The sequence below is a fragment of the Entelurus aequoreus genome, linkage group LG23, assembly GCF_033978785.1.
Source record: "Entelurus aequoreus isolate RoL-2023_Sb linkage group LG23, RoL_Eaeq_v1.1, whole genome shotgun sequence".
NCBI classification, from domain to species: domain Eukaryota; kingdom Metazoa; phylum Chordata; class Actinopteri; order Syngnathiformes; family Syngnathidae; genus Entelurus; species Entelurus aequoreus.
This window is the reverse complement of record NC_084753.1, coordinates 39,336,557-39,348,721: the sequence shown is the minus strand read 5'-3', so window position 1 is coordinate 39,348,721 and position 12,165 is coordinate 39,336,557. Positions and strand designations below refer to the sequence as shown.

The 12,165-nt window shown below is 40.8% G+C and overlaps 2 protein-coding genes across 2 annotated transcripts in view; both read left to right on the top strand.

The window, feature by feature from the left end:
* The window catches only part of LOC133640595 (gastrula zinc finger protein XlCGF57.1-like), a 300,331-nt gene that overhangs the window by 4,959 nt on the left and 283,207 nt on the right, over positions 1-12,165 (top strand). The gene's annotated exons all lie outside the window — the stretch shown is intronic.
* LOC133640695 (oocyte zinc finger protein XlCOF8.4-like) lies at positions 7,277-11,960 on the top strand. The gene is made up of 2 exons (XM_062034258.1): positions 7,277-7,692; positions 10,167-11,960. Exons 1-2 carry the CDS (start codon positions 7,590-7,592, stop codon positions 11,333-11,335), a joined length of 1,272 nt encoding a protein of 423 aa, XP_061890242.1. The 5' UTR covers positions 7,277-7,589; the 3' UTR covers positions 11,336-11,960.

Sequence of the window (12,165 nt, the reverse complement as noted above, 5' to 3'; positions counted from 1 at the left end):
ATGTATTTAATATTTGTGGGTATGTATTTTATTCTATTTATTATCACAGTCAATTTTTTTAGTGTTTTCTTTATATGACTTACATGTCGTTTCCAGCTTACTTCATCATCTAGACTAACTCAGCCTGGAGGATGTGTGTAATGTTGAGATGTATTGGAGATGACTTGGTTTGTTTGGATGTTGTCATCCTGTCAATTGTTCTATTTAAACATGTTGTCAGATCTCGCGAGAGAAACAAGCAACCAGCTCTATTACTTCGTCTTCTTACTGGCAGTTTGCAGCCATGACTTGAAAGGTTCATACTGCCACCTACTGGACTGTAGAATGTAGTGTGGGCCATAGGACAGAAGGAGGAAATCCCGTTAAGAACCTGTGGAGGTCAGCAATACACCTAAGATGTTCTACTAGTCTGCTGGAAATAGAAAAAAAAGAAGGAGGAAAAAGCAAGATGGCGTTTGGGGGAAAAAGTCTAAACGTGGGCATTATAGTTCTGTATTTTTAATCAGTGCATACATGTGCACATATATGTCGTTTAGTATAGGCTACCTTTTATTTTGTTTCCCGAGTATCCTGGTTCCTTGATTTTTGTAAGTAAAAATAATCTTCAATCGCGCTGCTGGATCAGTTTGAATTACTGGATGGATAGCGGGAAAAGGAACAATATGTGACAAGGAAGGCTGTGCATGGTGCGAGTCAGACACTCTGACTTTGTCTTACCTCTCTCTTTTTGGAGGTAAAACTTTGGAGCTTTTGAAGTGTATTTCTGGTCTTGTCATCCTCGTCCGGACAGAAGGGCGACACGGCAGTGCGGCTGGATCAAAAGAGACGTCGGAGACGCTTCACTGAATCAAAAGTGGCTTTATTACCAATGTTCATGGGAGGAGGTCAGGTCAAATATGGAGGACTCCTCTCCCGGAGAAGCCAAACCATCCATCCATCCATACATCCATCCATCCATCTTCTTCCGCTTAGCTGAGGTCGGGTCACGGGGGCAGCAGCCTAAGCAGGGAAGTCCAGACATCCCTCTCCCCAGCCACTTCGTCCAGCTCTTCCCGGGGGATCCCGAGGTGTTCCCAGGCCAGCAGGGAGACATAGTCTTCCCAACGTGTCCTGGGTCTTCCCCGTGGCCTCCTACCGGTTGGACATGCCCTAAACACCTCCCTAGGGAGGCGTTCGGGTGGCATCCTGACCAGATGCCCGAACCACCTCATCTGGCTCCTCTCGATGTGGAGGAGCAGCGGCTTTACTTTGAGCTCCCCCCGGATGGCAGAGCTTCTCACCCTATCTCTAAGGGAGAGCCCCGCCACCCGGCGGAGGAAACTCATTTCGGCCGCTTGTACCCGTGATCTTGTCCTTTCGGTCATAACCCAAAGCTCATGACCATAGGTGAGGATGGGAACATAGATCGACCGGTAAATTGAGAGCTTTGCCTTCCGGCTCAGCTCCTTCTTCACCACAACGGATTGATACAGCTTCCGCATTACTGAAGACGCCGCACCGATCCACCTGTCGATCTCACGATCCACTCAAGACTCTGAGGTACTTGAACTCCTCCACTTGGGGCAGGGTCTCCTCCCCAACCCGGGGATGGCATTCCACCCTTTTCCGGGTGAGAACCATAGACTCGGACTTGGAGGTGCTGATTCTCATCCCAGTCGCTTCACACTCGGCTGCGAACCGATCCAGTGAGAGCTGAAGATCCTGGCCAGATGAAGCCATTAGGACCACATCATCTGCAAAAAGCAGAAACCTAATCCTGCAGCCACCAAACCGGATCCCCTCAACGCCTTGACTGTGCCTATAAATTCTGTCCATAAAAGTTATGAACAGAATCGGTGACAAAAGGCAGCCTTGGCGGAGTCCAACCCTCACTGGAAACCTGTCCGACTTACTGCCGGAAATGCGGACCAAGTTCTGACACTGATCGTACAGGGAGCGGACCGCCACAATCAGACAGTCCGATACCCCATACTCTCTGAGCACCCCCCACAGGACTTCCCAAGGGACACGGTCGAATGCCTTCTCCAAGTCCACAATGCACATGTAGACTGGTTGGGCAAACTCCCATGCACCCTCAAGGACCCTGCCGAGAGTATAGAGCTGGTCCACAGTTCCACGACCAGGACGAAAACCACACTGTTCCTCCTGAATCCGAGGTTCGACTATATATATATATATATATATATATATATATATATATATATATATATATATATATATATATATATATATATATATATATATATATATATATATATATATATATTGATGGAAGCAGATCAGAATCATATCCATATTAAAGTGTTACTTCTTTCTAAAACTCCTATAGTCATATTTACATCAGCTAATGTCTCGTGTGGTACAAAGTGCTTGGATTCGAGTGTCCTTGAGTAGACAGGCAGAGCGCTGTTGAGACTGCCATAACATTCCTAAGATAAGGAGCACAGGGCAGTGCTGAGCTTGGGGGGACAGGAGGTGGGGGGGGAGACCGAGCTAGACCGATCTGGACCGGGCTGGGGAACGCTGGTGTGCTGGATTGGTCTCAGTTTGTCCTCTAAGCTTGGAGAATAAACCACAAAATACCAACTGCTGCCTGTTGATTGAATATAAACATCAGCTTATTTGCCATAAAAAGAATCTGGGAGAGACTAGCAATTTGAATTCCCCATTGGAGGAATGCTGGTCGACGCAACAATATATATATATACATATTTTTTTTCCCGTAACAATATTGAAATATTTAACAATGTATTGAAATAACAGTAGCGTAAGGAAAGACAAAAACCCCAAAATAAACAAAATAAATATTACACACATGACATTATTTTTTTCTTTGATGCTAATCGTTTTTAGAAAGTATTTTAGAATGTGGGGTGTATTTTATGTGTATATATATATATATATATATATATATATATATATATATATATATATATATATATATATATATATATATATATATATATATATATATATATATATATATATATATAATCGTTTTTAGAAAGTATTTTAGAATGTGGGGTGTAATTTATGTATATATATATATATATATATATATATATATATATATACATAAAATAAAATATATATATATATATATATATATATATATATATATATATATATATATATATATATATATATATATATATATATACATAAAATACACCCCACATTCTAAAATACTTTCTAAAAACGATTAGCATCAAAGAAAAAAAAAATCATATTAATTTGCATATTTATATATGTATATATATATATATATATATATATATATATATATATATATATATATATATATATATATATATATATATATATATATATATATATATATGCATATATATATATATATATATATATATATATATATATATATATATATATATATATATATATATATATATATATATATATATATATATATATATATTGGAAAAACATTATATATATATATATATATATATATATTTGCATGGATATATATAGATATAGATATATAGATATAATATATATAATGGCAAAGGAAATTTAAAAAGAACATGAAAACCTCCCACATTCTAAAATACATTATAAAAACTATTAGCATCAAAGACAAAAAAGTATCATAAGTGTAATATTCATTTTGTTTCTTTTTTTTCTTTCCTTATGCTACTGTTGTTTCAATACATTGTTTAATATTTGAATATATTTACGAAAATAAGTGGACAAGTTTACTTTTATTTTCAGAATAAGTAAATAGTGTAGCCGAGTGTCCTGGGTTCGCATATTCTGTGTACTTATATAATATAATATAATAATAAAATAATAAATGGGAGTCATGCGAGCAGGTCCGGTCTCCACCACTTCTTTAAGGTTAACCTCGCACACCTTCTTCAACAACCCACACTTATAGACATCTTACGTCACAGCCCTACGGCAACTCTGGAGGGACAAAACTCTTCCTCCTTACCTCACATTCTCTGGTAACTTGGGACAACCTGAACTGTTTGTTACATAAGTATATAATAACGTAGTTTTACCTAGGGTGGAAAGCTGGTTGAACTTATCTCTCTCGCGAGATCTGGAAGAGAGAGCTGGTTACTTACCAATCAACCATAGATCTCATTCTCACTTCAGACCGGCCTAAAATAAAAAATAGTGGGGTCATGATCTGTGGTCTTAGCGACCACTAACTAACATTCTGCACCCGCAAAATAACTAAACCCAAAGCCAATTGCCACATAACAGCCCAATCCAGATCCCTTAAAAAATACTCCAGTGATAATTTCAATTTAAAATTAGATGAGTGGGACTGGTCCCCTGTGCTCGCGAGCAACCTGGTCGATGTTGCTTGGGATCGCTTCAAAACAGCGTTCCTAAAGATACTAAATGACATGGCTCCCGTGAAAACAGTCAGGATCAAAGCCCGCTCTGAACCATGGATGAATCCGGACCTATTAGCTGCCATAAAAGACAGAGACAGAAAATACTCCGAATACCAAAAGTGTAAAACAGAAGTAGATAAGCAACCCAATAATAACAACCTCAAACCACTCTTTTCAACTCTCAAAAAGCAATGCAATAAATTAAGAAATAAGTCAACCAACCTGACTAAATCCTTAAAAAAAAAAGTACATTAATGACAAAATAGAGGAAAACACAAATAAGCCACGTGAGCTCTGGAAAATTCTCAACAACCAGCTTCCCGGTGGCAGCCAAATACTTAAAACCAGACTCACCAACATCAGCATCAAGGAGGGTGACTCCCTCATTACAGGCAAAATGGAGGTAGCAAGCAGACTTAACACCTTTTTCACCAGCATAGCCGCAACTCTTGTCAACAAGCTGTCCCACCACTCTGGTCGCTTTGGTGTAGAACACATTAAAGCCTTCTACAGAAAGCTAGGAGTATCCAACAACGATTTCAAATTAGAAATGGTCACAGCTGATGAGGTGCTTAAAAAATTGAGCGCGCTCCACCCTAACAAGGCCACCGGCCTTGATAATATTCCCTCCAGATTCCTCAGGGACTCTGCCTCCATCATTGCTCCGATCATCACGCACATAATAAACCTCTCAATTTCACGAGGCCAAGTACCAAAAGATTTTAAGATAGCAAGAGTAACTCCCCTCTTTAAAAAAGGAAGCAAATTGGAACCTGGCAACTACCGACCTGTTTCTTTTCTCAGTTCCATTTCGAAAGTAATGGAGAAAATAGTTTATGAACAGCTCGATAGTTACCTTGCCACTAATAAACTCATGTACAAATTCCAATCTGGCTTCAGAACTAACCACTCCACTGACACATGCCTTCTCTATCTGACCGACCACATCAAACATGAGGTGGACGCGGGCAAATACTGCGGCATGGTCATGCTGGACCTTCAGAAGGCCTTTGACACCGTTAACCACGCTATACTGTTGGATAAGCTCAGAGCAATTGGATTTAACAAAACCTCATCGAGCTGGATGCAATCTTACATGGAGGGGAGGAAACAGGTGGTAGAGGTGAACGGCACCGTGTCACCCCCCCCCCCCCCCCCCCCCACTCAGTGAGCTGTGGAGTCCCCCAAGGCAGTATATTAGGGCCTTTACTGTTCCTAATATACATAAACGTCTAGTCATTGACTGTGAATTGTTCCTGTTTGCGGATGACTCGGCCTTGCTGGTATCAGACAGGGACAAGTCACAGGTGGAGAAAATCCTCAGTGCTGAGCTCTGTAGAACTTGCACCTGGCTCGCTGACAACAAACAATCCATACACTTGGGTAAAACGGAATCCATCCTGTTTGGGTCCCACATCAACCTCAAGAAAGTCAACGACCTCACTATAAAAGTGGTTGACATTGTTATCACCAGGAAAGATGAGGTCACCTACCTTGGTTCCATTCTAGAGGCTAACCTTTCCTGTGATAAAATGGCAACCAAGGTAATCAAAAAAGTCAACCAACGAACGAGATTTCTCTATAGAATCTCCTCTCTGGTCAACAAAAGCACCATTAGGATTCTGGCGGGAACTCTCGTTCAACCCTTTTTCGATTACGCATGCACCTCCTGGTACCCTAGCACCTCCAAAACCCTCAAATCTAAACTCCAAACATCCCAGAACAAGCTAGTCAGGTTACTTCTAGACCTCCACCCCAGATCCCACCTCACTCCTACCCACTTCTCCAAAGTGGGCTGGCTCAAGGTGGAGGACAGAGTAAAACAACTTGCACTGAGCCTAGTCTATAAAATCCGCTACACCTCCCTGATACCGAAGTACATGTCAAACTACTTCCTTAACGTAAATGACCGCCATAACCACAACACCAGGGGGAGCTCCACTAACCACGTTAAACCCAGATTCCGATCTAACAAAGGTCTTAACTCAGTCTCTTTCTATGCCACATCAATGTGGAATGCGCTCCCAACAGGTATAAAAGAAAGGGCATCTCTATCCTCCTTCAAAACCGCAATAAAAGTTCGCCTCCAGGCAGCTACAACCCTAAACTAACACCCTCCCCGGATTGTTAATAATCAAATGTAAACAATTAAATGCAGATACTTTTTCTTATGCCTTCTGATCTCTCTCTCGCTCTCTCTCTCTCTCTCTCTCTCTTTCTCTCTCTCTCTCTCTCTCTCTCTATGTCCACTACTTGCTGTACATATCCTACAAAGTCAGACCTACACTGTTTCAATATCTATTTCTCTGTTCTCAATTGTTGATGACTGATGATAACAACCAAACCTAATCCCCCGCCCCCTCCACACCCCGGATTGTAAAAAATGTAAATAATTCAATGTGATTAAAGTTAAGTTACCAATGATTGTCACACACACACTAGGTGTGGTGAAATGTGTCCTCTGCATTTGACCCATACCCTTGTTCACTCCATGGGAGGTGAGGGGAGCAGTGGGCAGCAGCGGTGCTGCGCCCGGGAATAATTTTTGGTGATTTAACCCCCAATTCTAACCCTTGATGCTGAGTGCCAAGCAGGGAGGTAATGGGTCCCATTTCTATAGTCTTTGGTATGACTCGGCCGGGGTTTGAACTCACAACCTACCGATCTCAGGGCAGACACTCTAACCACGAGGCCACTGAGTAGGTGATGACTGTAATATGATGATAGTATATATCTGTATCATGAATCAATTTAAGTGGACCCCGACTTAAACAAGTTGAAAAACTTATTCAGGTGTTACCATTTGGTGGAATATGTACTTCACTGTGCAACCTACTGATAAAAGTCTCAATCAATCAAAAACGTGTTTCTCTCGCGAGATCTGACAACACTGCGCGCGAACCAAACACGGCGAGGATGAAGCAAGATGGCGTCTGACGGTGTAGACGTTATTGCAGTCGTCACAGTTCAGTGTTCTTAATCTGTGCGTCCATGTACACATATATGTCCTTTATTACACTCTATTAAATAGAGTAAACATCGTTAATAACTGTTTGCATCCGGTTATATTAGTCTGAGCGCACTTTGACGCTTCTCGAGCTAGCTTAGCCTGCTAGTTAGCTTAGCTTGTTAGCTGCTAACAAAGAGAGGCGGAAGTGATCAAAACACATCGCTAAGCAGAGATTAAGTGTGAGTGTAAAGTGTTGTGATTGTGTGAAAATGTGCGAAAGAACGATAGCAGAGTACGAGGAGGAACTTTGTCCAACAAAAGAGGAGAAGGAGCGACAACATCAAAAACATCAAGTTGTGTTACACAGAACAGGTTTGTTTACTTCTTACTCTCACATGTTTACTAACTTTATATTTATTATTAACACTATTCCTAAATAGATAGCCTCAAGGGAGATTAATTGTCATGTGAGGATGTTGCACTGATTGTTTTACGTTGTTCATAAAAACGAGACAGTTTCAGACACACAATATTTATGAGAGGTTGATGTTCCTCTCAGTTTGTAACAATGTGTATCAACATGTTTACACAAAACTCACACAGTCACCGGGGGAATATTCCAGAGAGCAGGTTAAGTGCAAACTCCTGAGTATGTAAAGGTCGAGAGTTTTACCTCCAAAAATAAGAGAGGTAAGACAAAGTCAGAGTCAGTTACCATGGTAACTGACGCTGTAAACCTAGCCTGCTAGCTGGCAGGTTTGACAAGTTATATATGTGTGTAAAAGCTATACTGACCTGTTATTTCCTTCATATTGGTGCAGCCATTAACCTACTACAACACCTACTACATCCACCTACTCAGTGGCCTAGTGGTTAGAGTGTCCGCCCTGAGATCGGTAGGTTGTGAGTTCAAACCCCGACCGAGTCATACCAAAGACTATAAAAATGGGACCCATTACCTCCCTGCTTGGCACTCAGCATCAAGGGTTGGAATTGGGGGTTAAATCATCGTAAAAAATATTCCCGGGCGCGGCCACCGCTGCTGCTCACTGCTCCCCTCACCTCCCAGGGGGTGATCAAGGGTGATGGGTCAAATGTAGAAAATAATCTCGCCACACCTAGTGTGTGTGTGACAATCATTGGTACTTTAACTTTTTAATGTGGCAGTGATTGTCGAAAAAACAAAGCCTGATCTAAAGATGACATCTTGATCTCATACCATCTCAAACCAATTGGCCGTTCATTAATAAGTGAAATGTCTTAAAGTCGCTTAAATTTGTCTTTAACCAAGCAACACTATGTTTTATCCAGTTACTCGATTAATCGAAAACATTTCCAGTAGAACACTTGATTAATACAATTTTCAATAGCTACAGTTAGGGATGATACTCAAAACCGGTTTTCCCGGTTGTTCGATAAGAAAAGAACCGAGTCCTCAAACTCAAATCCCTTTTTGAGAACCGGTACCCGTTATCGAGACCACTATAGTAAAGAAAAGAGTTGCTTCTTTATTCGAATCCCTGGAATTCCGTCCCGACCAGAAATGCCCCGTGAGACCACAAGAAATGACGTCACGTAGCTCAGTCATTAGGCGCAGATAGCGAAAGCAGGAAAAAAATGGACCGGAAAAAGCGCTCCAAGGTGTAATAAAGTTCCAAACAAAAGGTACAATCCAATTAATAACTTTACTGAGAGATTTGAGCAGGGTACAAACACATGACTAACACTTTTACGACCAACCGGAAACATAGCAACCAGGCTAGCAACGCACCTCCTTTACGGCAGCTGTCGCAACGTTCTTAAAGCAACCGCAGCACATACATATATATACAACACATCTCCCTTTTTTAACTTTTGTTTTTTTTCTTTCCTTTTAAACAAAACAAAATCACACTGTATATGTGTTGTCTGTCTAATTATAAATGATGCAGACGAGGCGTGTTGGCTGAGTTCTTGACGTTTACTTTCACAGCGTGCTCATAACCTCATTCTCAGCTGCCGGGTGGTGACACTTTTCGGGGATACCGCGCATGCTCGTCACTCCCGTTGCATGCTGGGTAGTGTAGTTGTTATATTCCTAGCTCATAACATCACATCAATAACCCTAACCCAACTCATATGGAAACGGGGTAAGTATATATGTAATGTAGTAACATTCTTAATAACATGTCATATTTACATAACTTGCTCATTTTAAGCATACAATGTCTGCTCTCACTGGAATGCCGACTGATGGGATGTTCATATCTTCCCTTTTAGATGAATAATTAATCCTCACAAAGGGTTAAAAAAGGGTGGGTGCAAAATAGCGTATTTTCGTGTCTTTCTTGCCATCTCCAGGTCTAAGTTGGATGTCAAAGTTGACCAAGTTCTTGGTTTATGTCCAAAACCTTCTACTACATAAGTTAGAGGCATGATTTGTAATCTAGAATTAGCTTTTGTGTCATTTCTAATTGTATTATTTTGTCGAAAAAATTATTAATTTACTTGTTTATTTACTGTTATTATCTGGTTACTTTATTTGAGAAAATAATACTGGAAATTATGTAATATTTTACTGAATATTTCAGCAACTAAATTAGGAGCCTGTGTAGCCTGTTTTAAAATAGTTCTATTAGTAATTCTATATTAAATAATATATCGCAAAATCAATTTTAAAACATATCGTCCATCCATAGTAAAAAGTCCTGTCGTCCTGTATGGTTTTTATTTTCCTGTGAATAATGTTGTAAAGAGTGCGTCACTGAGATTTGAAGACATTTCATAAGATAACTTGTTTTTCCTAAGTGCATGTAAAAGTACTGAATGCATTGTGACTGAGCAGAGATGGTGTGTTTGTCTTGCAGACGTCTGGGAAGAACATCTTCACCCTGAGCAACAGAAGTGGAGCTTCAGGATGGAGCCACAGCCCTCCCACATTAAAAAGGAAGAGGAACACCCACTGATCCCCCATTTTAAAAAGGAAGAGGAGGACCCACTGACACCCCATTTTAAAGAGGAAGCGGTGGATCCACTGAGCCCTCACATTAAGGGGGAAGAGGAGGACCCACTGAGCCCTCATATTAAAGAGGAAGACCCACTGACCCTTCTCATTAAAGAGGAAGAAGAGGACCCACTGACCCCTCTCATTAAAGAGGAAGAGAAGGACCCACTGACCCCTCATATTAAAGAGGAAGAGGAGGACCCACTGACCCCTCATATTAAAGAGGAAGAGAAGGACCCACTGACCCCTCATATTAAAGAGGAAGAGGAGGAACACAGCATCAGTCAGCAGGGAGAGCATCTTAAAGGACTGGAGGAGGTTGATGTCACCAAGATGCCAGTGACTGGTGTCCCTGTGAAGAGTGAAGGTGATGAGGTCAAAGGTGAAAGTGAGGAGAAGAGAGAGGCGGAGCCTCCAAGCAGCAGCTCAACTCAACACATGACAACAGAAGCTGATGGAGACCACTGTGGAGGATCACAAGCAGACAAGCTCTTAGCTCCACTATCAGATAGTGAGGACACAACGTCACACTCTCCTGACACTGATGATGAAGACTCTAAAGATGATAAGACATGTCACACTGACAACACACACTTCACATGTTCTCACTGTGACAAAACTTTTAAATCTAGTAATTTGAAAAGACACATGAGAACACACACTGGAGAAAAACTTTTTTTATGTTCATTCTGTGGTAAAGATTTTAATCAAAGGAATCCTTTGAAAATACACATGAGAACACACACTGGAGAAAAACCTTTTACCTGCTCAGAATGTGGTAAAAGTTTTGCAACAAATCATAATTTAAAAGTACACATGAGAACACACACTGGAGAAAAACCTTTTTCATGTTCAATCTGCGGTAAAGATTTTACTCAAAAGCAGCATTTCAAAGCACACATGAGAATACACACTGGAGAAAAACCTTTTTCATGTTCAATCTGCGGTAAAGATTTTACTCATAGGCAACATTTGAAAATGCACATGCGAATACACCCTGGAGGAAAACCTTTTTCCTGGTTCAAATACTGATGACATTTATTAATCAGACAAGAAGCAAGGAATCATGCAGAGACAGAGTTCAATTTAGCTCATGAGAACGCATGGAGCCGCACACTTAGTCACAGTCTCGCCCTACGCTCTAAGGTTCAGCTCCCGCGTCCCTCTATTTATTTAGAAGTTCCACAGTCAAAATCACTAAGGCCGCCTCTAAAAGGAGTGGTCACATATATTATGCAAAGCAGGTCCAGTACGCACAATACATGACAGAATGTGCTGGGGGCCTTGTGATTTTGCCTTGTCTCCGCTTCGTCTGCGTGTTGTCATCTTATCTGCGTTGAGGTCCTTGAAGTCCTTGGCTGTTAGCGGGCTAAAACAAACATCTGCGGCTGAGGCCACCCTTCAGACAAGGAGTTTCGTCCTTGTACAGATACAAAAGTCTAACTTGAGCACAATAGCTAATAACTAAACATTAGTTTAGGTCCTAGTGGTACGCCAAATATTATTTCATTATTTAAGTACAATGTTTTATTTTCCTACCTGCAAACACAGTATTCCTGTTCAAACTGTGTGTAATGTTATAGTAACTAAAAATATTAAATATACTTGTTAAATAACGTGTCTTCCTTGTTTTTTATGAATAATTAAGGCCTACTTAGCTACTGTATTTTAATGCTGTTCATGATGGTGGTACTTGGAAATCCAAGTATTTTCTGAGGTGGTACTTGGTGATAAAAGTTTGACAACTACTGACGTAGTGACATTGTAAACTACATTGGCAGACACCATTTTGTTATACCCAAACGGCGTCTGCTCATACATCGCGCTTCCAACGAGACCCCCCCCCCCCCCCGAGTTAGAAA

Bases quoted from the DNA above. Each gene is read 5' to 3' on its own strand.
- LOC133640695 (XM_062034258.1), top strand. From the start codon at position 7,590: ATGTGCGAAAGAACGATAGCAGAGTACGAGGAGGAACTTTGTCCAACA. The intron at 7,693-10,166 runs GTTTGTTTACTT...TTTGTCTTGCAG, and splicing joins AGTTGTGTTACACAGAACAG to ACGTCTGGGAAGAACATCTT.